The 23,991-nt window shown below is 48.8% G+C and overlaps 13 protein-coding genes across 13 annotated transcripts; 3 read left to right on the plus strand and 10 right to left on the minus strand.

Annotated features, from left to right (window-relative positions):
• Positions 1 to 14: 14 nt before the first annotated feature.
• DEU56DRAFT_980557 (cytochrome P450) lies at positions 15 to 2,311 on the minus strand. Its single transcript, XM_041359787.1, has 7 exons — positions 1,995 to 2,311; positions 1,827 to 1,943; positions 1,130 to 1,768; positions 905 to 1,077; positions 384 to 852; positions 228 to 329; positions 15 to 173 (listed from the first exon to the last, which is right to left on the minus strand). Exons 1-7 carry the CDS (start codon positions 2,148 to 2,150, stop codon positions 111 to 113), a joined length of 1,719 nt encoding a protein of 572 aa, XP_041208686.1. The 5' UTR covers positions 2,151 to 2,311; the 3' UTR covers positions 15 to 110.
• Positions 2,312 to 2,419: 108 nt separating this feature from the next.
• DEU56DRAFT_736400 (uncharacterized protein) lies at positions 2,420 to 5,092 on the minus strand (the record flags this gene model as incomplete). The annotated part of the gene is made up of 2 exons (XM_041348504.1): positions 2,420 to 4,922; positions 4,974 to 5,092. 2 exons carry the CDS (start codon positions 5,090 to 5,092, stop codon positions 2,420 to 2,422), a joined length of 2,622 nt encoding a protein of 873 aa, XP_041208687.1.
• Positions 5,093 to 5,436: 344 nt separating this feature from the next.
• On the plus strand, positions 5,437 to 6,444 carry DEU56DRAFT_340082 (uncharacterized protein). The gene is made up of 3 exons (XM_041345751.1): positions 5,437 to 5,902; positions 5,961 to 6,128; positions 6,190 to 6,444. The coding sequence occupies exons 1-3, from the start codon at positions 5,510 to 5,512 to the stop codon at positions 6,205 to 6,207; spliced, it is 579 nt and encodes a 192-aa protein (XP_041208688.1). The 5' UTR covers positions 5,437 to 5,509; the 3' UTR covers positions 6,208 to 6,444.
• A 378-nt stretch (positions 6,445 to 6,822) lies between these two features.
• On the minus strand, positions 6,823 to 8,571 carry DEU56DRAFT_736395 (kinase-like domain-containing protein; the record flags this gene model as incomplete). The annotated part of the gene is made up of 10 exons (XM_041348503.1): positions 6,823 to 6,864; positions 6,920 to 7,123; positions 7,169 to 7,264; positions 7,317 to 7,425; positions 7,477 to 7,922; positions 7,948 to 8,031; positions 8,080 to 8,104; positions 8,154 to 8,245; positions 8,306 to 8,376; positions 8,448 to 8,571. The coding sequence occupies 10 exons, from the start codon at positions 8,569 to 8,571 to the stop codon at positions 6,823 to 6,825; spliced, it is 1,293 nt and encodes a 430-aa protein (XP_041208689.1).
• Positions 8,572 to 9,870: 1,299 nt separating this feature from the next.
• On the plus strand, positions 9,871 to 11,454 carry DEU56DRAFT_340051 (uncharacterized protein). The gene is made up of 6 exons (XM_041345750.1): positions 9,871 to 10,070; positions 10,124 to 10,237; positions 10,294 to 10,359; positions 10,407 to 10,736; positions 10,792 to 10,914; positions 10,964 to 11,454. The coding sequence occupies exons 1-6, from the start codon at positions 9,927 to 9,929 to the stop codon at positions 11,117 to 11,119; spliced, it is 933 nt and encodes a 310-aa protein (XP_041208690.1). The 5' UTR covers positions 9,871 to 9,926; the 3' UTR covers positions 11,120 to 11,454.
• DEU56DRAFT_736469 (Vps51/Vps67-domain-containing protein) lies at positions 11,291 to 12,064 on the minus strand (the record flags this gene model as incomplete). Its single annotated transcript, XM_041348516.1, has 4 exons — positions 11,291 to 11,419; positions 11,469 to 11,554; positions 11,614 to 11,709; positions 11,770 to 12,064. The coding sequence occupies 4 exons, from the start codon at positions 12,062 to 12,064 to the stop codon at positions 11,291 to 11,293; spliced, it is 606 nt and encodes a 201-aa protein (XP_041208691.1).
• A 2,960-nt stretch (positions 12,065 to 15,024) lies between these two features.
• Positions 15,025 to 16,176, minus strand: DEU56DRAFT_912467 (uncharacterized protein; the record flags this gene model as incomplete). Its single annotated transcript, XM_041357399.1, has 4 exons — positions 15,025 to 15,326; positions 15,383 to 15,798; positions 15,910 to 16,058; positions 16,123 to 16,176. The coding sequence occupies 4 exons, from the start codon at positions 16,174 to 16,176 to the stop codon at positions 15,025 to 15,027; spliced, it is 921 nt and encodes a 306-aa protein (XP_041208692.1).
• A 1,007-nt stretch (positions 16,177 to 17,183) lies between these two features.
• On the plus strand, positions 17,184 to 17,791 carry DEU56DRAFT_912468 (uncharacterized protein; the record flags this gene model as incomplete). The annotated part of the gene is made up of 2 exons (XM_041357400.1): positions 17,184 to 17,231; positions 17,285 to 17,791. 2 exons carry the CDS (start codon positions 17,184 to 17,186, stop codon positions 17,789 to 17,791), a joined length of 555 nt encoding a protein of 184 aa, XP_041208693.1.
• A 158-nt stretch (positions 17,792 to 17,949) lies between these two features.
• Positions 17,950 to 19,563, minus strand: DEU56DRAFT_912469 (uncharacterized protein; the record flags this gene model as incomplete). Its single annotated transcript, XM_041357401.1, has 6 exons — positions 17,950 to 18,101; positions 18,579 to 18,611; positions 18,659 to 18,947; positions 18,994 to 19,074; positions 19,120 to 19,197; positions 19,252 to 19,563. 6 exons carry the CDS (start codon positions 19,561 to 19,563, stop codon positions 17,950 to 17,952), a joined length of 945 nt encoding a protein of 314 aa, XP_041208694.1.
• A 386-nt stretch (positions 19,564 to 19,949) lies between these two features.
• DEU56DRAFT_755884 (uncharacterized protein) lies at positions 19,950 to 20,948 on the minus strand (the record flags this gene model as incomplete). Its single annotated transcript, XM_041349961.1, has 4 exons — positions 19,950 to 20,089; positions 20,140 to 20,527; positions 20,593 to 20,685; positions 20,736 to 20,948. 4 exons carry the CDS (start codon positions 20,946 to 20,948, stop codon positions 19,950 to 19,952), a joined length of 834 nt encoding a protein of 277 aa, XP_041208695.1.
• Positions 20,949 to 22,021: 1,073 nt separating this feature from the next.
• DEU56DRAFT_736325 (uncharacterized protein) lies at positions 22,022 to 22,222 on the minus strand (the record flags this gene model as incomplete). The annotated part of the gene is made up of 1 exon (XM_041348500.1): positions 22,022 to 22,222. A coding segment is annotated over one exon (201 nt), but the record flags the coding sequence as incomplete, so codon positions are not given.
• A 645-nt stretch (positions 22,223 to 22,867) lies between these two features.
• DEU56DRAFT_714905 (uncharacterized protein) lies at positions 22,868 to 23,023 on the minus strand (the record flags this gene model as incomplete). Its single annotated transcript, XM_041347567.1, has 1 exon — positions 22,868 to 23,023. A coding segment is annotated over one exon (156 nt), but the record flags the coding sequence as incomplete, so codon positions are not given.
• A 27-nt stretch (positions 23,024 to 23,050) lies between these two features.
• Positions 23,051 to 23,242, minus strand: DEU56DRAFT_715087 (uncharacterized protein; the record flags this gene model as incomplete). The annotated part of the gene is made up of 1 exon (XM_041347572.1): positions 23,051 to 23,242. A coding segment is annotated over one exon (192 nt), but the record flags the coding sequence as incomplete, so codon positions are not given.
• Between the last annotated feature and the right edge of the window lie 749 nt (positions 23,243 to 23,991).

Consider the following 23,991-nt stretch of genomic DNA (forward strand, 5'->3'; position numbering starts at 1 on the left):
TTCGCTGAGCGGCTGAAAGTTTAGAAGTGGTATATTTTATGCAAGTAACCGGGCATCCATCAGAGTAAATACGAAAGACGTATGGTATAGATATCTAGGAGAAGCATCCTCTAATCAAATTTCCTGCGTCTGTAGCAGATGTTGCGAGGCTTTTTAGGCATCGTAATCATAGTCTGTGGAAGGACGTCAACAATATTCATCAGCGGCGATGAACTGAAGAAACGAACATGGTAGTTGTGTGCTGGGATGTCTGTGATGCCGTCCTCTAGCCGAAGCTCGACTTTGCGGATGATGTTGGAAATCACGGTTCCAAGTTGCAAATATGCGAACTATGGGAAGAATCAGTGAAATCACCTCAGAAAGCATATCTGAATCAAACACACCTGCTCGCCAATGCATCTATGCCGACCAGCACCAAAGGGTTGGTACGGGCTCTCAGTCCCCTTGCTTACAGCACCGAACCCATAATCAATTTTCTCGCCGTGCTCGTCGGAGTAAGTCTTGAACGCCTGCGCAGCGACACCCTCAGGGTCACTCCACCGGACTGGATCCCACTTCATCGGGTTAGCCCAGACACGGGGGTCAACCTGGCTGACGGCGGCACAAGCAAGCACATAATAACCCTTGGGGACGACATAAACGCCATCTTTGGAGGGCGCAGCGAGAGTCGCAGGAACCGGGACATCAGAGCGGACGTAGCGCATGATGCTGTGAATAGGCGGGTGCAGGCGGAGGGTCTCACGAATGACAGAATCAAGAACAGGAAGCTTGCGGAAGGCCTCATAGGTCATCGGGCGGAAAGTACCATCAGGGTTGCCGAAGTGCTCGACTTGCTCCTGGTAAAGTGCTTCCCTAAAATGAGGACGGTCGGTATATGTTAGCTGCCAGTGCAAATAAGACTCACTGGACTTCGAGGTTGTGCGCAAGGTGAAGGAGTGTCCATGAACCGGAGGCAGAGCTAGTGTGTTGTCCCGCCATGAGAAGGGCAATCATGATGTGTGCGATTTCGTGGTCACGGAGAGGTCTGCCATCGCGGTATTTTTGATCCATCAAGGCAGAGATCATATCAGATTCCTCCTGCAGCATACATCATGAATATTAGCTCGATTTCATCAACGGGAAAGCTTACAGTATGGCCTGTTTCTCTACGTTTGCGGATGATATCAGTATAATACTCGCTCATCTTCTTGTGCGCTTCGTCCCGACGGCGGTATGATTCCAGAGGCAAGTTAGGGAACATGAAATTCAGCGGGGTGAAGCCTCCATCCAGGTCATTGTAGAGCGCCGAGAATGATTTGTCCAAACCACTCCTGACCTCCTTGCCTTGCAGAGTCCGGCTGGCAGTCAAAATCGTAATTTGGGCCATGATATCCGTGACATCAAAGCGTCCCCATTCATTGATGTCGTTCATTTGCCAGATGAGAAATGCTTGATCGCTGCGCATGAAGTCGTCCACTTCTTGTTCGAACATGCTCACGTACGCCCGGAAGTTTTCAGTTGAAAGGCCGACTTTAACGAATTTCTTTTGCTCCATGAAAACTTCGTTAGGGACATCGTATACGACATCTTTGCCGAAGACGGGGGTCGTGAGGTGCTGTTGGTGGTTGAGATAAGGCATTTGTGAGGCTAAAAAAGTTGCACATGCCGTATAAGCGTCCTCCGCAGAGAACGCAGTCGATTTTCCACCCAACACAAAGTTGTTGCCCTTAGCACCGAGTGCGACTGTAACCTTGCGTCCAATCAGAGTGAATGTGAAGACATCGCCGTACTGGAGAAGAGTATGAGACAATATTATGACATGAGAGATGTATGTCACACGACCGTACTTTTTCCCTGCACTTGAAGAAAAAATTGAGTGGATCATTGCCATACGCGATGGAGGACCCGATGAAAGGGACCCAGTGGAACACTTCTGGAGGTAGTGAAGGGTCTCGGGGAACAACCTAGCGACACCAGTCAGTGGACACGCAAACAGGGGGTTCCTAGATGCTCACCAGCTGCCGAAGGATATTCAGCACAACGATGAGAACTGGCGTATAAAAGAGTCCCAACAAAGCTGCTCTGCCAGGATTTGCAGTGACATACTGCTGCGCAGCGTCAATGAAAGCTGCAACGTAGCCCGCAGCTGGGGCAGTCGAATCGAACGGCATGAAAGAATGAGGACAAGATGCAAAGCTCCCGCGCTGTCCAAGGGGCAGGTCTCACGAACGCGTTCTGGTGTTACTTGACTTTTTCAGCGCGCGTTTTATGCTCCCAAAATGGGTAGTCGAACCATGGTACGTGGCTTAGTCAGCTCACCATCCGAACCAATCATAGCCCTCCAAAACTACAACTGATTTCGGTTCCGACGGAGGAGAGCTATTATGCATTGAATAAACCTATGGTGCGTTACGACGTGCAAAATCTAAATAAAGCAAAGCTATGCACCCCCACATAGCTCCACAATGAACAGCGCCTTCAAACCGACCTGTATGTCCTTCACTTTCACAGTCACATACTGCCCTACCGGAATATCCGTAGTCCTAGGTGTGACAATGGTTGCTGGTAGACCAAGTGATGGTATGTGACAAGCAAACTGGTTCGTCAACAAGTTGCGCCTCCTGCCAGGCTCCGTGACATATGCACTGAGGGATTGCAGAGGGTCGACGCGATCACTGGGAGGGTTTGGGTGGTCAAGGAAGCGCTTGATGTACATAAGTGTCCACTGCGTGCGATGACTCCGCTCGCTGTGCTTCCAAAGCTTCTCAGACGCAAGCACCTCGATGGCGTGGGTAGTGAGCCATCCGGGAGTGAATAGACGCGTAGATGCCTTGGGTCGAAGCAGCGCATCCTTGATCTGCCAGTGCGCAACCAGATCGTTGTACCGTCGCAGTGGCGATGTGACGCGCACATAACCCTCCCCCTCTGGGATACCCATGGACCAATGTATACCTGGCTGAAGAACATACTCGACGGATGGAACGTGCAGTTTCGTCTGGAGGAACTCCGCGTGATCTACATATCCATCCTCGTCCATCTTCGCCGTTAACCTCTCAATGTCTCTCTTGTCCTCGAGAGCTATAGGAGGTAGTGCAGAACGACGCAACATCGGCACTCCTCTTGCGGAGAACCATCGTGAAGCAACGCGAGCCGCTGTTTTCATACACTCAGCAACAAACAACCGCGAGCCACGCTCCTCAATCTTCTGAGAGGACACCTCATATGTAAGGCTGGGGAAACCGCGATAATAAGAAGCGTTCCAAGCTGGTGTTGTTGGAGCGCCATGAATTGGTTTTGTAGAAGCCACGAGAGTGGCATTTGAGGCTGAGAATACGAATGGATTTAGTGTCTGGCGGTTACGCTGTCGGAACCTGCGCGTTATGTTGTCGATAAGACGCATGTTCTCCACATCTTTGGTTTCTAATACAGGCACATGGGAGACCCCAGGGGATTGCGGTGCCTCGAATGGGTAGCCAAATTGAACACCTCCGTTTCCAAGAAGTTGATCCACACCATCATAGTCAACTCTTATGACGTTGCGAATGAGACCCGCTTTAACATCGTAGTCGGCCATATTGCCTTCAGCATCTACCTTGAAGCTGAAAGTAAGTACAGGCTCTGGCTCCCCCTTACGAGAATGCGAGCCCAAACTCAGTCGTTCATGGGTAAGGGAGGGAGGTAGCATAGGCCATGTCCTGTGGATGAAGTATGCTGAGGAGCCCATTCGACGTGCTGCTTCCGAGAGAGCGTGAGTCGGTGGAAGGACAGAAGTAGGGTCTGCAATGTGGACGTGTATCCAAGCCGAACCAGGCTCGTTAGGAACAGGTTCCACTGACAAGCCATCGTCCAGCTCTTCTGCGCTCACATCGTCAATCACATAGACCGGTAAACTCCCAAAGTCGTGTCGCAAATGCTCGACCGGGTCACGGTCATAAAAGTCTTCTGGGCCTAGCGGTTGCTTTGCCTTCGCCTGCGAGGGTCGCAGTGAAGACAGGCTCCTTTTGACAAGAGCGTTCTGATCTCTAACGCGCTGGGACTCCTCATCCGGCGGCAAGTCCAGATTCAGCTCTTTCCTCTGGGTGACTACATCCTCCCAAGGGGCCATCTCCCCCATCTCTATCAAGAACTGCCGCAGACACACGTCGTCCACTATTGTCTGATTAAAAAGGCCAACTCTCTTGATGATGGATGTGACCACTCCAGAAAAAGGATCAGTAGCGGTGGAACGCGTCCTGCGTAATGCAAGGTGCAAGACATCGAGGATGGCGCGATCGTCTGGGGAAAACGTGATATCCTTTGCGACAACTCTCCTCGGAGGCTCATCCCAAGACTCGCTAGCATTCTCTCTAGCAATCAGAACGAGCCTCCGAGCTTTCTCAATAAACGCCTCCAGTCCCGGGCTCCTCTTCCGCACCATATCCACCACTCTCTGCAACTTCCCAACATGGTTTTCTGGCCGCACATCATACGTGAGCGCAAGTCTCTGAAACTGCATGTGCGGCACAAATTCGATAGGGCGGCCCATGATGTATTTATGCGTCGCGACAAGTGTCGACCAGCTCTCCGGTCTGTAATCGCACACCAATTTCGCAGCCTCTGAAAGACTGACGGTCGCCCACTCGTCTGGGTGCTTCGCCCTCACGAGGGGGTATAGCCCCGCGTTTTTCCGTCCGATGATCATGAATGCCTTGTTTATCTCTTTTTCGGCTTCCCGTAGGTACTTCAGGATTTCAACGCGCGCATTAGTCTGTACGCGGTCTACTGGGATTTCATTGATGCCTGAGCGAAGGGCGAGGTCCCTGTCGGCCATGCGAGGGACCTCGATATACACATCTGACTCGACGTGCTGAATGATTTCGCCTGTACTGATCAAGGAGAGATGCCACATGCGACCGCTCATATACGAATGGCCCAAGACTATACCATATGCATATATGGAACCCCTGCACCATCATAAGCCATCAAATAAACGACAAAACGCGCCATAAACTCACTTTCGTATCTCAACAAGTGTCCCGGCCTCTATGGTAGAAGCTAAAGAAGCATCCTCGGGTCCTACACCAACCTCTGCATCTTCTACATCGTTTGCAAAGGCAGCTTGCGTTTCTGTCATGGGTGGCTTCGACTTGAGCATCTTCAGTAGACGCATTTCATCGCCGCGTAACGTTTCCGTGTGCTTCCATGGACGTTTGGGAGTAAATTTGGTACCAGCGGCAACGCGGACGAGTTTATCCGTTAGCTTGGTGACTGCAGCAAGCTCACCGGGTGGTAGCTTTCGAGGGCGACGGTTGAACTCCTTCGAAACATTGTTCTTTATTGGCGTGACGATTGGAGATGATTGCCTTGGTTGGACATTGGGCCGGAGATCTGCGAGCAGTTGGCCGGCGCGACGATGCATGAAAGGGATGTGGAGGAAAATGAAAATGCAGGTGTGGCTGTGCAAAAAGTTAGGACTGAAATTATAAATGGTTATCAAGTTTGTTCGCTACCTACTATATATCTGTTCATCCTCCCTTCACCGCGCATCACCATGTTCAAACGAGTCGAAAAGAAGCGCAAAAAGCTGGAAGAAGAGGAAGAGTTAGGAATCGATGAAGATATGAAGGAGTTCATGGGGTTCAATGACACAGATTCAGATGAATCTGCATCAGACTCGGATTCTAGCTCTGACGGGCACTCGGACGCCGACCCATTACAATCAGACGAAGAGGACCTAGAGCAAGCTGGAGATGGCAATGAAAATGAAGACGAGATGGATGATGATGACGCCAGTGATGGTGAAGAACCCCCCATCTTGCTGTCAGAAGCATTGAGGGACCCCATCTACGTCGTATCGCTCGACCCAGATGTCCGAGCCTGCATATTGTGCAAGGGAAAGGTCATCAAGGGTACCCAAATGTCGACAGTCCACAAAGCATCTACTGTATGTCCCTTTCTCTGAACATGTAACTGAAAGAAGACGGAAGTTCAGGCTGCCGCAGGCACATAACCGACGTTTCGAGCGTTTCAAGATCTTGGCAGCGAAATGTGATCAGCAGAGCGATGCCTGGCAAATTGCAAGGACGGTCCAGAAGGAGGCGTCACATCCGACTGGTACTCAGAATCGCCCTGATACAGAGGGTGGTTTGTCGAAGCGTGCTCTCAAAAGAGTGAGTGGTGCAGCTCGCTGTGACGTGAGGCATGCTTTCTCAACATCAGGTTTCCAGTCAGCGAAGCAAGCATCAATAAAAGAGAAGCGAACGCTTCACAACAAACTTCGTGCAAAGGCGAAGGCGAAGGCAAAAAAGGCTGCCGATAAAGCTACCTCATCTCAAGACGCAGGTGGGAAGGAGTCAGCAGCGAGCGAGCTGCTTGAGAAGGAGAAATCGCAAAAAGCTGGAGCTGCGCCCCGCAACAAAAAATTGGTGAAGAAGGGAGAGCGGAAGGTCGCCGATGTCAAAGGTCAAGACGGCGAAAAATTGGATGCATCACCCGGCGACAAAAGAACAGTAAAGACAAGAGAACGGAAGCCCCCCGGTTCTAAACCTCGCGCCGTAGAAAAATCGGACGCATCGCCTCCAGAGCCTCTGAAGAAGAAGCGCAAAGTGCAAAAGGATCAAGTTGCAATTCCCTCTGCTCCACCGCGATCTCCAATACGGTCGCAGGAGAAACCTCTCAAAAAAGCGAAGGCGCCTGGTGAAAAAGAACGGACAAGAGTCAAGGCTACTTGAATAGGTAGGTAATGTGTCCGGATCAGTTCTCATCATGATGATTCCGTTAGATATGCATAGACAGCTGCGAGATAAATAAATAAAAGAACGCCCTTGAATGCAGGTGCGAGCCACGAAGGTATAGTGTAGTGGTCTACAACAACGACTGTAGAACTCTGTCGGTCATGACAATAACCTACAGGCATTCTTTCAGCAACGTTGGTCAACATTCCTTTCAAAAAAACACTTACCTGGTGGATATTCGGTCTGTCTTTGGGATTAACCTTCAGCATACAATCAATCAAATCCTTCAGCCCTTGTGAATACGCTGAGCTCGGGTGTTTATACTGGGCGTTCAATACGGCCATCGCAATCGAGCCACCTTGTTCTGTCGTTTGAATGTTTTCGAATGGCGAATGTGAATATGCCAGAGCGAAGAGCGTACATCCGAGTGACTGCAAATGGTTAGAGAATGCGCGAGCGATCATGAGAAGACCTACCCATATGTCAACTTTCTCATCAAGAGCAACACCTGTCTTCACGTCGAAAAGTTCTGGAGCGCGGTATGCCATCGTGCTTTGCTCTGCGGCAATATCCTGCGAGATGAATGAGATAAAATACAGTAAAACAAGATAAAGCAGCATATACCTGCTGTAGTAGAGCCAGCGATCGATTGTTTATCCGTATTCTTGCTTTTATGGTACTCCCAAAGTCCATCAGTATGGGAGTGACTCCGTCGTCTGCAATCATAATGTTCCTGTAATTTAAATGTCAGAGTTGCAATCACAACCAACCAAAATATTCCTACCCAGGTTTCAAATCTCGGTGAGCGTATGGAATGTGTTCGCTCTTTCCCTGTGGCACACTCCCATTGTGAGCAATTTGAATCGCAGATGCTTCCTCGTCCCCATCAAATATCACGTCCCCATCCCCCTCGGCGCGGTGTTTTGTCATCAGGGGCATGTTCACAGACTTGTCGTAAGAGTAGCCGCCCTCATTATCGCCCTCTGGGTGCGGGAAAAGCTCGTCCTCTCCGTCGGAGTGGTTCTCCTCCACCCGTGAAGTTGAACTTGATGAAGATGGTTGAGGCTGAGCGGAAGAGGAGCCAGTAGTTGTGTGGTAATCATGCATCGCGCGCACGGCCTCGCATGTGCCTTTGAACAGCCGAACCATGTCTTGTTCAGGGAAGTGCTTCCCATTCACGACGTTCAGGTTGATAGCATCTTGAAGGTTCCCGCGCTTTATCCCAAAAGTCTATGGATGTTCCATAACGAAGCACACCACGAAAACGTACCTGGTACAAAGGCAGGAAGAGGTATACGATCTTGCCTTCACCTTCAGGATCTTGGACGACAGCAGAGTCCTGTGCAGTGATTCAGGAACTAGGTGAAGACAATCCGTTGTCACTCACAAGTATTCGAATGATATTTCGATGTCTGACAGATGCTTAAGAACAGGAATACAGACATCATTGACTTGACTTACTTGAAACGTCTGTATGCCTCCACCTCCCGCATAGCCTCTTTCACGCCCTCCGACCCAGTGGGACATCTTATTTTTTTGAGTGCGAATTGCCGCTGCAGGCGTACCAACCATATGTGAGATATTCGTATGAAAGAACTGATGCGATCACGCACCCCACTAGTCTCGTCTTGCGCAAGATACACAAATGAGAATCCACCTTCGCCGAGGACTTTTATTATATTGACTGATATCAAAAAACGCAAATTAGCCATTACAAACGAACAATCCAGGTGTATTGAAAAGGGTATGACTGACACGTTCGACCATTAATTTTTACTTTGGCTGATTGCTGGCAGAGACATGAAGAGAGGGCCCAGATAGCGTCTTTTGCTTGATCCTTGAGACTGTCGAGCGCGCTGACAACCTGGGAGAAAGCCATGAAAGCAGAAGTAAGGAGTTGACTTGACCAAGGCTTTGCTGTCACTGCGGTTCACAACGGTAAGAAGCACAGCCACAGGGCTCATGTTATGTGTCTGGTCTAAAAATAGCGATGCCAATAAGAAGCATGAATTTTTAACTTTTGCTTGTATGGTTTGGGTCACGGATTCAAGCGTGCAAGTATGTCGGCGTCCGGGGGGTAAAATATCTTGCAGTGAAACAAATGCTAGTAGCCGAACGATGGAAGGCACTGCATTCCCGTAGCAGCCGGGAACTACTACAATTTGTCCAATGACTCGGATTGATTCCCGGAGCGCTTTCTTCGAGAATCGAAATAGACTTCTAACATTCAACCACCAAATGTTTGCAGATGAGCCGTGAGCGGTTAAACGACTGTACTAGCTGTATGCCTCCCTGGCCGTACATCACAAATTTTTCGTGCCGATTGGACTGTGAAACTCAAAATTCAGTAGGCGCCGGCGCAAGATCCATGGCGAGCTCCGGGAGGTTAAAGTCACCATTTAGTAAGTAGACTTGCCAACTGATTATCAGTAAAAACGTTGATTTGACAGGATAACACGCAGCCAATCCGCTGGACCAGCACACTGCAGTAGAGTCTCGACTTCTGCCATTAGTGTCACTATCATGATGGGCGTCTACATAGGACCATGATACATAAGCAAGTGCTTGGTAGTTTCTTTATGCGAACTGTTCTTACGGTGAGCCACCATCTTCTGGCCACCACACGTACAATGCGTGTACGATTAGAACTTGGCACCGTGCAGTGCAAGCACTGGTAGAGCTGATACCGGCCCAAACTGCTCCCAAGATGTCCGTCCTTGCCCGGGACTCGCACTAACACATTTGATTCTTACCTTGTGAGGCCGTGGGACCGGACCTTTGTAACATGTTCTGTCTTGTTCAGAGGCCAACTTGGTCAGGTCACAGGCAAGCCACAGCAGCACAAAAAATTATTCCATGTCTTCTATTGCCAAAGTTCATGTTGATCAATGAATTGCCATTCACGTTGCATTGGCCTGTCGTGTCTGTCCGCGGGTGGCAGTCACGGTTTCACTAGTCCATGATACAATCGTGATGTCTTACGCCACTACCACCTTAACAAAGAAATCGACCAATCCACCGTTCCTTGTGGATCATATCAAGAGCGTTCCACAGTATTGGCAGCCCACAATCACAGCGCGCCATTGTACTGATGCTGTGGACACCTTACTGATCCTGGTGGATGTGGACGGAGCGCTTTGACGATATGTGCTATATAATGTCTGCACAGATGCCAGCGACAGGCAACTTACTCATCATCATCGTTGAACATATCTGTCTTCTCCAATTAAAACCATGTCTTACAACCCCCCTACCTACCCTGATGCCAGGCAAATGACCTATCTGTCAAATTTCTCCACACTCACCGGTGCTCTCGAACCTGCACCGGTTCAATACATGAATTACCCCGTTCGGCCGAACGCCACCTCCGGTCTTACTGTAGGGTGATACTTATAGTGTTGTGTCAGACCACTGACGTAGGCGACTTATAGATGAAACCGCTTCCTGAGATTCTACGTCCTCCTCAAACGTCATCGGGCCCAGATCTCGCAGGTGCCCTCGGTGGAACAAAGCAAAATACCCAGTACCAAGCCAGCCCGTATGGTGTAGGTGACGCGTGTTGGGGTACTTGAAATTTGACTTACGTGTTATGAATTTCTAGGCAGCACCCACCGCTCCATATTCAGCTGTCCCACATCCGTCAAACGGCAGCTACGCAGGGTCATCTGTAAGTGCACGTAAAACACTGCCCGCTAAAATTTCTAATTCCCGAAGTCTGCCCACCCTGCGTACCCATACCCCGAGAGGAACGTTGTACACCCTTCCCATTACGCGGCTGCGCATCAAAAGACGTACCAGACCGTCATTCCTGCAGGATATCACCTGCTTCCGGAGATTGAGGGCGTGGAAAAACACGAGCCACCGACTTCATGGAATAGGATAGGATCACAGCATGCGACCATTAAATTCAACAGGAAGGGCGGAGGCAAGCCGTTCTCTGTCAAGGAGCTTATTGACCAGTTCCCCAATATGCCAGACGTGGAAGGAAATCAGGACCAGGTGTTCAGCAATATAGGCGAAAGGGCTATCAAGGTCGTGGTGATAGTGAGTGGAAATACCAGAACATTCTTCGCGGTAATCTGATATCCCTCCGTTGCAGTGGCCTGGATATGGCCAACACCCTATGGAAAAGCGGATCGCCACCGATAATGGAAGTCTCACGAAGGAGAAGCTGCTGTACACTTTAGCGAAGAACATGGAGGGGTTAGTGGACATTGTCCGCGTACGTCCAAATGGCCTCACCTTTTGCTTGATACTGATCCACCGTGCAGCGCAGGCACGTACCTGTGGAAAGGGATTTCAAGGATTACGAAATCTCAGTCTTGCAGCGTGGGCTACCCAAAATCTTGAGGGACTGTTTGATCACTCGTCTCTACCACAAATCGGGATCCACCTGGGCGGTAGAAATTTATGTGAGGATTCAATGAGAGGGCCATGGGTGGTTTGCATATCATTATTCCATATAGTTATATTGTGGTATAGTAAGCCTGGAGCTTACTAAGGGTATCCTGCATAAAAAACACACTCATTTCTTGCGGTCATGTATACTTGGGTGATGTGCGCGGCAGAGTTCGAATCCTCGATAGATGCAGGGACATTCATAGATGAGAGCTGCTATTTGAAGGGTGTTCCTCGACGGAAACTTTAGCGCCTAACCGAGATATCTCTGAGAACGCTGCCTTGAGCAAGTCAAGGTCTGCGTCCAAACCCTCCGCCCGTGTCTTCATCTACAGAACGATCAGACTACACAAAGAAACACCTTGTGGATTTACACACCGCAGCTATGGTATCACTAGCTGCAATCAGCTCATGATGGTGGTTGTATACTAGAGACTGCCTATCGCCATCAAGTTGTCGTATTTCTGAAACATCCAAGTCAATGAGCGGATGTTTCACACGGTCTTGTACGACACGCACGAACCTGTCAGTAAGTCGTTCTCCCGCTTCAGTAAAGCCGACAAAGACGATGTAGTTATAAGTTGTTCGTAATATGATTTTGCGTCAAATACTGCTGAATCTTCAGCAGCATCGGAAGTTAGAACTGAGATTGAGAACAACGTCGACTTTTGAAACGTACCTAAATCCATGGGGTCGTCTGATCTCCCAGGTATAGGTGGTGGTGGACCTACTCCGAGGCCATAGTGCTTCCTCAAGAGATCTCTGGCGCGAGACTTTGCGAGAGGTCCTGGGGGTGTTTTCGTGCGAGGCGTTTGCCCGACGCCAAGTGAGGATCGGCGGGAATTGGATGGGATTAATGTTGAAGAGCTTTGAGGCGACGTTGGTCGGAGCGGAGATGAGAGCACTCTAGGGCCTGATTTCACCCGTTGGGTCGTTGGCGATGTCGGTGTGGACGTCGACTGTGTGGAGGACATGACGATGTATGTATACAGGGTGTCAGTGGTCTGCTTAGCCAAGAATCACTATTGGAGGTCCTAATTCATTTAGATGACGCGATCACTGCCTTTTGCAAAGCAACGCTTGATCAAATTTGAAAGCCTTCGGAGCTATTTCTTCAACTACTTCCTCCAACGGACATTTCTCGCTGCGCAATAGTCGGCCATTTCTCTACTCAAATACCAGCCTTTCCAGGACGTGGCCCAGACACAGCCAATTATCTTGCTGTCGACCCTCTGCAGGATAGTACGGCGGTGGGCCGTCTCCTCACATGATTATTTTATTCCCTGTCTTTTGGGTAGAGTGTTGGTCAGCTTCATCCCAGCATTCCAACCCAGATTCTGTCTGCGTTTCCCTGGAGTGCAGACATACTTTTGATTTACCCGACTCGTACCGCGTTCGTTTTTGGACAGATACAGACCGTGCAATCTGTGGTGAAAGATATCTGTCTATTATCACATAGATGTACCGCGTTCATGCAAGTGATTGATTGGAGGAAGGGATATACCAACAGTGTAAGTGCCTCTATTCTTGAGAAGTCTCCCGCTTAGCAAAAACATCATCCTTTTCCACCTGGTACACAAGGGATCAAGGAAGCGTTTCATCTAGTTGATAAGCAGACCATCGTTGTGATTGACACGCAAGGCCGTATAACCTTGTTTACATTACAAGAACTCGATGTGTCGCCTAGCGTCGAATCACCTATCTCCTTCCGCGGTGCCACGCTGGATTATTACAACTCCCCACGGTCCATGCGATCCCGTCGTTCCGCGGTGTAGCTGCTTACACAGTTATTATGCCCGGCCATGTGCCCTCTCCGGAGTCACAAATCATGATTTTATAGCTTCGTTTTGCACCGCCTATGGTCATTTTCTCGGCAAAGGCCATGCGATATCATGGTCGGAATGAGAACCCCAGCATATGTGCTGCTGTAAGGATACTATATCCTTTACCCGCCGACCACGACTTCAGACGGAAGTGCAAGCTATCCGCGGATTTCATCGATGTGAAGACGTACTACTCTTCACATCCGAAGAACACGGATACTCGCCACCCTACCTTTGTACTCAATTTTTTTTTGATGCTTTGCTATCTTTTATCGTTTCACACCTTCACCTTTCAGGCAGTCACATCGCGTAGCACATGTCACCGTTGTTGCTTATGCCTATGTCCTTGTCGTTTCCCTTCATCAATTCACATATCTGTATCATATTCTCTGAGCCACTCCCAATAGTATTTAGGATGGCATGTATTCTCTGAACCGTTATCAATTCACGCAGCCTTGATCCCACTCAGTCAGAAGTCCCGTACTAAGTGATTCAATTTCAACATCGCCTACTCGTCTCGAATCCTACGAACTCGTTTAAGTTCTGTCTACTCGCGTTATAACAGACTTACACTGCTTTCCGCACGAGGGCGTACACCATTTTGCTACCGAACACACCGACTCGGTCACCGGGTGGGTTCGGTAATAAAATGGCGTATACCCTCCCGCAGGATTTCACCCTCGAACCTGGACAAAGACTGGAAGCACTCTCCACTGAGGGTCGCTTCTACGTCCACATCTTGGGCTTCAATACACGAGCCATTGCTCGTTCGGAACATCACTACGATGTCGACTCATCAAACCTCCCCATTCAGAAGCCTGGTGTGGTAGCAATGTAAGGATGATTTGAGATGATTTCTTGAATCATCCTTACACTGCAAACATCTGCCGTACGCCATTTTCGACGGATGGCTTCCGCAAGATGTTTTTGGAACAGGATCGTCTTACTTTAACATGGGTATGTGTTCTTGGTTGCGGACCTAGCGATGGTTTGATTAATTTGGCCAATTTGTAGTCGCGAATTGGCGCAATTGATATTCAAGTCCTCTCCCCTGTAGAGACGGAGGTTGTGCCGGACCCCACAAATCAAAACAGATGTCAGCGCCCTGCAATGTATAACAAATTGATGTGCTTCACATGATACCCAGTCTAGATCTTGTATAAATCAATTCTCGAACGCCGAAGCAGGCATTCCGTCGTACGACGTACGAACCCGCCCACTCACTCAATAGGTTAAATTCTGAGCAATACTTCCAATCGTATTCACATCTCAGAGTCGATCTGTTCATCTATATAATTATTGTGGTAACTTGCGCTTGTTCTAGGGGGATGAGGATATACCCGCACGCACCCTGATTTGACATTCTGGCTACGCCAACACCTTAAAAGCTCCTCACGACCTCTTCCACACTGCTTGGCAGGTGTTTCGAGATGCCACATTATTGCGAATGTGAGATTCGTTGGTCGACAGAGATTCAATCATTGGTTGATGGTATAGCACCGTGTGGTCGGTGTTATACGATTCGTTGATCTGTTATATTAGCGTGCACGTACAAGGGAAGCGGGCCATACCTCCCGTACATCGCTATTCATCATTCGGTGAGATTGAAAGTAGAGGTCAGGATGAAGCGAGGAGAGTGAATGCCTAGGCGCAAAGCGTGAATCACGCGACGGTGAGAAACGGGGAACCAAGCATCAAATGTGATTGATATAACGTACGGAAGGTGCTTCAGCACCGCGAAAACAGACTTTGGGGATTTTGGTCGTGAGACCGCAAAGCAATCGTGCGCGGGAAATGAATAAGAGGTCACCGGTCAACCGGTCATTCACTCTCAACTAGGTTGTATTTCGTAAGCTCGCCTTGCTTTTCGCACCTGACCGTCACCGCTTATGTTACTACTTAGTAATATTAGCACACGAGGAGGTCTGATGGTTGGCTCGCGAGACTGAATCCAATCTTAGTAAGGAGTACACAATTACAAGCATCCTGACGCACGAAGCTGCGATATCATCTGCATCGTCTCTTGACTCCAATTTTTGACCAACAATCGCCGGTTTACTTGGCTCAACAGCAGCGGGTGCGCCGCCACACATCCTTCTCCGATTCGCACTTTACTCTTGTCTCATTTTGTCCTTCCTCTTCAAAGCTTCGCTTATCTCACCGTCAGGTAGCGACGGGGGCTGTGGCTGCGGAGCAGAAAACTGGGGGGGTTGTTGGTATCTTGGTTGCTTTTGTCTGGCGTTCTGGCCCTTCCAAAATAGGTACCTCCGCAATTTGCGCTCCATCGTAGATCGTCCACGAGAGCCTTTGGGAGCAGCGCTGTCAACCTCGCCCAAGAACTCGCTCACAAGGGTAGAAGAGCGCGGAGAGGAGGTCATGACGAGTACAGTATTTGTCCCGCGTATTGGCGGACCTGACGTACGTCAAGCAAAAAAAAAATTGTTGGGTCAATTGGACTCACGAGTCGACACTGCCTCCGTCTCATCAACTCTTCTTCGATTTCCTGAAGTACGTCTGCAAGGAGATCCGACTTTGGAAGTTCTTCGAGCACGGGAGGCACGCTATCCGGAACCCATGGTTTCTTCCTTTCCTTCCCTTTATCTCCACGATTGGTTCGTACTATGCCATGTACCTTTTCAAGGGCAGTCCATGCATCTTCGTCGTCAACGTCAACCACTTGCCTCTCGAAAATCGACGCCTTGGGTTTTGGAGCAGTAAGGACATGACACTGTCGTTTCGCGGTGTTGAAAATAATGTTGCCCGCATCAGTGGGCATCCAAGGGGGTTGGTGTTTATTAGCTGCACCCGTAGCAGTTGTTGTATTTGAGGCTACGAGAGACTCAAGGTAGGCGTGGAAAGCGAGGGCATCGTAGGGCAGCAGGTACCTTGATAGAAGGCCCAGGTCAGTGTCGGTTCAAAATGGACAACAGACGATAGTGACAGATGGTAAACATGAATATAAAATGAAAACAAGAACAATGATGATGAAAACATACGTTAATAGACGTCTGAGAGTTGCGAGGTCACTCACAAGTTGCTTCGTCCGTGGACCGACCTTGTGCCATACGGGGTCTAGTTGCCTGGGGACTACTGCATCAAAGAAACGGAAATATGCGGACTCTACATTAAGATCATCAAGCTCAAGCTGCGAGATAACGAATAATAATTCGTTCAGGTGCAAAAAAAAATGCCAGTTCAAAGACACTTACTGTCTTGTTAGATCTCTTGAGCTCGGAAAGGGTGACGTTCATACATTGGAGCATCACGTGAATTGCCTCCATAGGCACTGTAAAATGCTGATACAACTACAACTCAACGACATCCGCTTAACGGGTTTCAAGCGCGTTTATGACGTCTTCGTGAAATCTAGAGCCATAACGGATGAGAAATTACGGTAACATGAGCACTAGAACGCGAACAACACGAATATCAGCGAGGAAGGATCCTACCTATTGAATGTGGAGGGGAGGGGGGTGGGTGGGCTCCCCAGCTTAGTGCTGCCGCAGTCCAGTTCTGAACCTCGGTTCGAACCCGAACTTTTCCGAACCGGACTCAAGGTCCGGTCACAGGTCCGGCATGGCCCCTGGACCGAACCTCCAAACAGGTTCGGGGTTCGGGATTACCCAGAACTGGTTCGAACGCGTCCGAACCTCTTCAAACTCATCTTTTGTCGTCCTGCTGCGTCAACCATTGCCTGCGCTCAAAAACAAATAATGGTCCTACCTATCATATCCGAGATTGCAGCAACCACTTTGCGACAGGAAATTGACTCAGTTAATGATCAATCACTCCACCCGACATTCTTGCTACTGTTTGGCCTCCACAAGAAACACAGACAATGTATTCATTCACCCGCTTAGATCTGTTGTTCATGCGCTAACATTATCTTGCAGGATGTTGCCCCTCACAATCCACGCCTTGCTGATTTACTCAATGTATGTGGTCCCTTAAATCTTTCTTCTAGTCATTTATACCACTGCATCAATTGTCACAGTCCAACGCAACATGTCATGCCGCGCGTCGAAACATAGCCACGTCACCTTTCACACCCCTTCCCCACCCGCTAAGACTATCTACAGAGAAGCCCACTATTTTTCACTACATCTGCCCGTTCCTTCCTTATCCTTACCTATTTCCCTCGCAGTTAACTCAACTTTTCCCCTCGCAGTTTCCTGCTACACTACCTCTACCTTCCACCAGCTCTCCTTTAGTGCAGTCCACGATCCAAGGGCGTAGACTCACACACATTTTCCAGTCTCAACCCACATCAATGCCACTCTGGCCCGTTCGTGTCGCAGTTCTTCGCTCACATACTACTGTGAGTGATCAATGCAGTCCGATGTTCTGATGCTGAGTGCTTGTAATGTGTAGCATACATCCGACGACATTCATGTGTTAGTACTAAGGACGGACGCCGGACATCGTCTTCTCGCACAATTCCGAAGGACGCAGAACACTAGGGATCTTGACCAATCTATAAGGCACTTTGAACGTGCGGTTGATCTTTGTGTCATAGATCATCCATGCTGCTCTGCAGCACTGTTCAATCTAGCTTCCGTGAAGTTTGTTAATTGCCAAGTTAATGGACTGTACCTTGACCACAACATCCCCACCTCTCTTTTTCAACACGCCTTTGACTTGCGTCCGACTGGTCATCCTGACCGACCGATCACTCAACTCTGTCTCGCCATTGCTCTGCTGTCCCGCTTCACGAGCTCGACGCTTACATGTCCGCGACACAATGTCATGAAGGATTTTCCAGGTACACTTGCCGTGGATGCTGCGTCATGTGCACTTCGTAGCGGTGATGTGTGTCGCGCTGTCGAGTTGTTAGACTTACACCTTACTGACAGACTCATTCCCACCTCCTGGTCTTAAGTTCGTTGTTCAGCACTACAATTGCTTGCTGCTGAAGAGGTTCGAGGCACTTGAGCTCTGAAAATGAGCATGGCATAGCGTATGATTTTTTTTGTATTTTATACTAATTAAAATGAGAAAATTGATGGTTCGAACCGGTTCTGAACCTGAACCGGACCTTATGAATGGTCTGGTCCAGGGTTCGCCTCCTGCGCTGAACTGGACCGAAGGTTCAGTTCTGGGTTCGACAAAACACCCCCAAGAACTGGACCGAACCGGACTTCGGCAGCACTACCCCAGCTGGCCTTGGGGCAAACGGCCAAACCAGGTGCTGTGGGGAGCCCAAGAGCCCAAGGAGGAAGTCAAAGGGGTCAACATCACTCCCCAGCTGGCCTTGGGGCAAACGGCCAAACCAGGCGCTGTGGGGAGGACCTTGTTTTAAAGAAGAAAGGGAGGGCCTGTAGGCGGTAGGATGGGTTGCTGATTTGTCAGCAAGGTCACACGTTATGGTGTTTTACCAGCGCCAAAATTGTGTATTCATTTACATTTCATATTGGATACTAGACGGTGCGGCCAAGTGACCATAAAACTACTTATATTGCTAGCAACTATTTATCATTTAGCTATAGCCAAAGAGGGACTGGGAGGAGCTCATTCAGACCTCATGAGCTTCAAGAGAACAACAACCTTTGCGTTTACAAGGGATTGGTATAGGAGGGCAAGGCGTTGTAGTCAGCTTGGCATCAATGAACTTTGAGGGGTGGTCAAGTTTAAAGTGTCGGTTGACATGGTCAACCGCGTTATTTACTTTGAGAGCTCCACAGCCGTTGGGGCAATACAACTGAAGTGAAGGTGAGCTTATCTCAGAGGTATGAAAAATAAAGCTACCAATGTGCTTCTTTGCATGAGAGATGAAGTCGTCACTGTCTTTCAGCTTCTGACTGCAGGTATGACAGTTGTGGTTAGGCCCAGTCAAAAATTTTCCGGACAACCCAGATGACGGCCGCTGAACCTGCGCGGTAGGACCAGGAGAGGGCGATCGCCTACCGCTGGGGTAGCGCATGGTGTGATCAAGAGGTGAAGGCTGAGAATCTGATGACGGAGGTCTGGCAGGGGTTGGGGATAGGGACCTTGTGTTGGTAGAAGGAGAGCTTGGGGGTCTGGTTTGCACAGACGCCTAAAGGTGTGTCAGTTGGAGGGATCAAGCTTTCTAAAAGGCATACCCTGGATGTCAAAGAGTGGCACATGCTGGTGATGCGCCCTCTGGTGGCTGAGGCGGACCTTTCAGAGCCCACAGGCGAAGCCTATGAAGCATCAGCATCCTGCAGCCAAAAGCTAAAGTTACTTACACTCGGGCTACTACTCCTACTCCCTCTCAAAGCAGCAGCATATCCAAGAATCAAAGGGTTGCAAGCTTGGTAGGAAGGCTAGAAAGCTGTGAGCAGCGACCAATAGAATCAAAAAAACAAAAAAAAAATCACCTCCTTCTGTGCCACTAAGGTGACGTCAACATACTCCCCAGGAGGGCCTTTAGTGTACTCCACAAAGTCCTCCCAACTCGCTTGGTTCCAGATCCCAGCATGGCTGAAGTGACCTCCAGCCTCTTCTGGAAAAGTGCTTTTCCCAGGGACGCCCTGCAGCTTGAAGCCGCACACTGCGACCCCAAAAGCAACGGTGCACAGTCGTATCAGTGACTCAAAGGAGTCAAGAAGACACCCTCCTGCGGCTCTTGTTTGATCCATTGGATCATTGACAGTTACCCGCTTAAAAATTCTATCCTTCTGGTAAGCCATGTGGTGTGGATGCACTGCTGGCACAGGGATCTAAAAGCACAATGAGTTCAACAAGCTGATCGGACTTTATAAATTTCAAGGACATCCAAAAAATGTAATTTTCCGGGTCCACCCGGCTGGGATGGAGTGCAAAAAAATCCTGGGGCATGGATGGATAAGCAGTCATATGCATGCTCTGAATGACTGAATCCTATGGAAAGGGGTGATCAGCTTCTTGCTAAGCACGTTTGTTTGGCTTTCACCTGTCAGACCCCCAATCACTCGCAGAAGGTAGAGTATTTATATATATATACTAGCAGCTTCCCGTGGCTTCGCCACTTGCTTTCAGACACAAATAGCCAATAAGATCAAATCCGTACTACAGGAAAGACATCTAATAGATACTTCTAGTTGTCTACTGAATTAATGGCCGATGTCCCACTACTTTCTGTTGCATTGTCATCGAGACGGAGACATTTGTTTGCCCTGGCGCTTGAAAAATCAAACTTCATCTTGGATTTGGCACCTGGGGTTCGAGCCTGAATAGCTACAGATTGTTGAGAACACACATAAGAAACACGGTGACGAAAAACTTACGGGATCCAGAAGAATTTGCAACGACAGGACGACCAAGAAAAACGATAGACTGGATTTCAAGAGTGAAGCACTCGGTAATACATACTTCGTGTTCTTTCCTGGTTTTCCTCCCAGTCAAGAATCCTGTCACAGAAATGTATCTGTTAGGATGAGGAATCCCAAATTTCTTCCCATTCTTGTGCCACCTGGGGGTGTTGGGAATCGAGCACTCGACGGGTAACATAGAGTTGAAGTTTGAATTTGTGGCAGTCTTGAGGGCATTGACGTACTGATGTGCGTCGATTGTGAAGGTGCCTGCAAGGTCATCAACACTTCTGACAGTACCACAGACGTGGATATATGGTCGGATGGTGGGGTTTACGGCGGCGTCGCCAGTGATGGGAATTAACTATGAACAGAAAACCATAGCATGTCAGCAAGTATGTATTTGAATACCGTGCATAGCGGACTCACCATTACAACATTGCCCACAACATCGTAGTCTGTTTCGTCGATGCCAGTATTGTTTTGAAGTGCGATATGTGCACCAGACTCCATCTTTGCAACCTAAATAAGAAAATGAGTGTGATGCATGCGTGCCAATGGGCTGAGATTACTGTTGCAACAATGAAATAGAAACCAATTTCATTGAAGACATGGTTTTCGGAATTGAAGTAACGCAAAGCGGCAAGAAGTGGAGGGCAATCGTCTCCGAGGTAAATCTGAGCATCAAAGATTAAATTCGTAGTACCATGGCCTTCAGCTGGCCTGCCATTCTCAAAAACAGCAATTGAAGTAATGGTAGCTGAGCTCGCACTTGAGTTCGTCATGCTAAAAGGACCACGAGGAGTAAGACTAAGTGAAGATGATGTTGTTGAGCAGTACACACCGTGACTGGACCATTGAGTTTATATATGCTGATTATAGTCTTCAATCGCCATGTTCAGTAGGTGCAGTGAGAATAATATGGAATGTTCGTGAGTGCACCGTGTGTACTTCCATTGACATTGGGACTGTCGGGAATGACAATGGTGGCGCTCAGGGTCAATTAGATGGAGGACGGCCCAACACAGAATACGTTTGATGATCTATTTTTTGTCATATTCGGTTCGGCTAGTGATATGTAGCAGGAAGAACAATACCGAATGTTCATGAATGCTTGAATACAGTCGCATGCCGGACAGTCTGTTTTTGTCGTCAGTGACAACTTGAAGGTAGTAGTCAATGTAACTTCTAAGTGAATGATTAATTACACAAAATCATAAGTGTAGTACATATCTTCGGATAATGTTGAGTAGGTCTAAGATGATGTGCGCAGTGTACATGAGCTTTATGCACACACAATCAAGGAAACATTGAACTCTCACCAGATAAGAACTTCTGGATAGACAATATTTGGTGTCGTCACGATGTTTGGTGGAAGGAGGACTTTAATCCGACTGCGTGAAGTTGCGCGTGACAACGCGACATACAACTGTCCGTGACTGAATACAGGAACATGCAAGTCCAAGCCAACATACTTTACAGACTGGCCCTGTGCCTTGTTGATGGTCATCGCAAATGCGAGACGCACAGGAAACTGCCTTCGCCTGAGCATAAACGTGAATTCAGTGCTATCTGCAGTTGGAGTAAGAGAGATGCGAGGGATGAATGCAGTCTGCCCATTCCAATCACCACCCAGAATTTTCACCTCCAGGACCCTTTCTGACATGCGGGTCAGGATCATGCGAGTGCCGTTGCATAGCCCACGATTTGGTGCAAGATTACGAAGAAGGATGAGAGGACAGCCAACTTTCAATGAAAGTTCACCTGGTGGTAGCCCAGATCCATTCAGTGCTCGAAGAAACTCGATTGGGTAATCTTCTCGGCCATCCTGAGCAACAGGGCCAACTTCTTGCTCTTGAATGACGTGATCGGCACTGAAGAAATGTTTCTCCTCGCCTCTCATACGACCGAGAACCAGGTCGTTGATTCCATCAACATCAGTGTTGCGTGCAGCGAGAATCATACGGTGAGCAAAGAAGTCGGGAGGGGGCAGGTCTGTACCATTGGTTATGGTGCCATAGACATCATTTATGAGTGACTCGAGGTTGGGGGTTATCATGTCGTGAGGAATCGTGACTGCTCCATCTACATCACAAGTTCGACCATGGCCAATATCGAGCAACCATTGGGCAAAATTTTGACTGCTGCGTTCATTCTCGAGCCGCATATTTTGAGTGAGCCGAAGAATTTGTACATTCCTCCAGATGGCCGATTTTTGGATTGTCGCTGCAACAATATCTTCCCGGGATGCTCGTTTGATGACAGGAAGTGTTTGTTGGAAGTCCCCTCCAAAGACAACAGTTATTTTCCCGAATGGTGCATCGTTGTCCCGTAAGTCTCGACATGTCCTATCTACTGCTTCAACTCCGTGGCGATTTTGTGCTGTTACCTCATCCCAAATGATGAGTCGTGTGCGACGAATCAAGTCAGCTAACTGACTTTGCTTTGGAATGCTGCAAACGGAGTCCTCATTAAGGCCATCAATGGGTATTTTGAACATTGAATGGGCTGTGCGCCCCCCCTTGAGCAATAGGGCAGCTAAGCCTGATGAGGCAACACAGAGCACGATCCACCCTTCTGCCCTCATCTGGTGGCAGACGGTCTTATACACAAATGTTTTCCCAGTTCCTCCAGGTCCATTGAGAAAAAAAATGGACCCCCGCTCGTGTTGGACAGAGTCCGTGATTCGCAAGAATGCATCCTTCTGCTCTAGATTGAGAAGTGGGATGTGCATAGCTGCTTGGCCTCGCTCATCATCTCTGTTGTATGATAGAGAGTGCTCGGCAATATAGCGATTTTCAGCTTCGACTCCCCAGTTCCGCAGTGGTTGAGGCATGTCAAAGTTTCGCAGCGAAGAACCAAGTCGTTCGAGTGCTCCATTCAAAAGGTAAAGGCCAAAATCGAACACCTCATCATCTGTGATCATGTCGTCACGCCGATTTGTGATAGCCATGAGTCGATGTCGAAGATCATCACAGATGTGTTGTCGAAAATTGGCCCACAGTGTTGCTGGATTGGTCGGAGAGCAGAAATTAAGAATCGTTGCGAAGAGCTGACGCAGTTGGTTTCCCGTTTGCATTGCCGATGCCTCCTCTAAACACTGGTGCCATTCTCCATCATTCTCCAAGAGACCACGGGCCACGCAAGCATCACGAAACGTTGGATAAGTTGTACCTTGGAATGTACGAAGGTCTTGGAATGATTTAGGACCTTTCACGACTGTGAGAAGGGTGCGCAAGTAGAACCTCTCGCCTGCAGTTGGACCAACATAATACATGCGACCAAGTGCAAAACCTCTCTTTCGTGTCTCCCAGGACTTTGTCTGAGCCTTCCAAGTGAAATGCTGCGGAAATTCTGGGTAGGTATACTTGCGAGCTTCAATGCCAAGTGCACCAGCATCTAAATTTGCAGCAAAAAATGCTGTCAATGTTGTCCGCTCATTTGCAGCTCTCTCCAACACTGATTGAGGGTCTTCGTCTGGATCAAAAGTTACCAGGTGTTGGCCAGGTAAGTGTACTTGAAGTCGAGTGATCGAGGGATGCTGCTCATGAATGTGAAACTGCAAGATCCGCCAGACTGACTGGGATGGAGATAGGTAATGACCATCAATAAATTGTGAGATTTCGTCATTTGAGTTGACCTGCATGGTAGCACGGTCATGGCCCTTGCATATATACTTGCTGACATACTTGACAGAAGCAAAGGAGACGGCACACTCGACGTTGATGTGGCAGCCGAACATAGCTGACATGAATGGGTTATATGGTACGATCCATCGGTTATCGAGCATATGGTTGCCGACCTTGAAAGTTCGATTGTCGTCAGGTC

Source organism: Suillus clintonianus (genome assembly GCF_016758775.1).
Source record: "Suillus clintonianus strain FC179 chromosome Unknown DEU56scaffold_33, whole genome shotgun sequence".
In the NCBI taxonomy this organism is placed as follows: domain Eukaryota; kingdom Fungi; phylum Basidiomycota; class Agaricomycetes; order Boletales; family Suillaceae; genus Suillus; species Suillus clintonianus.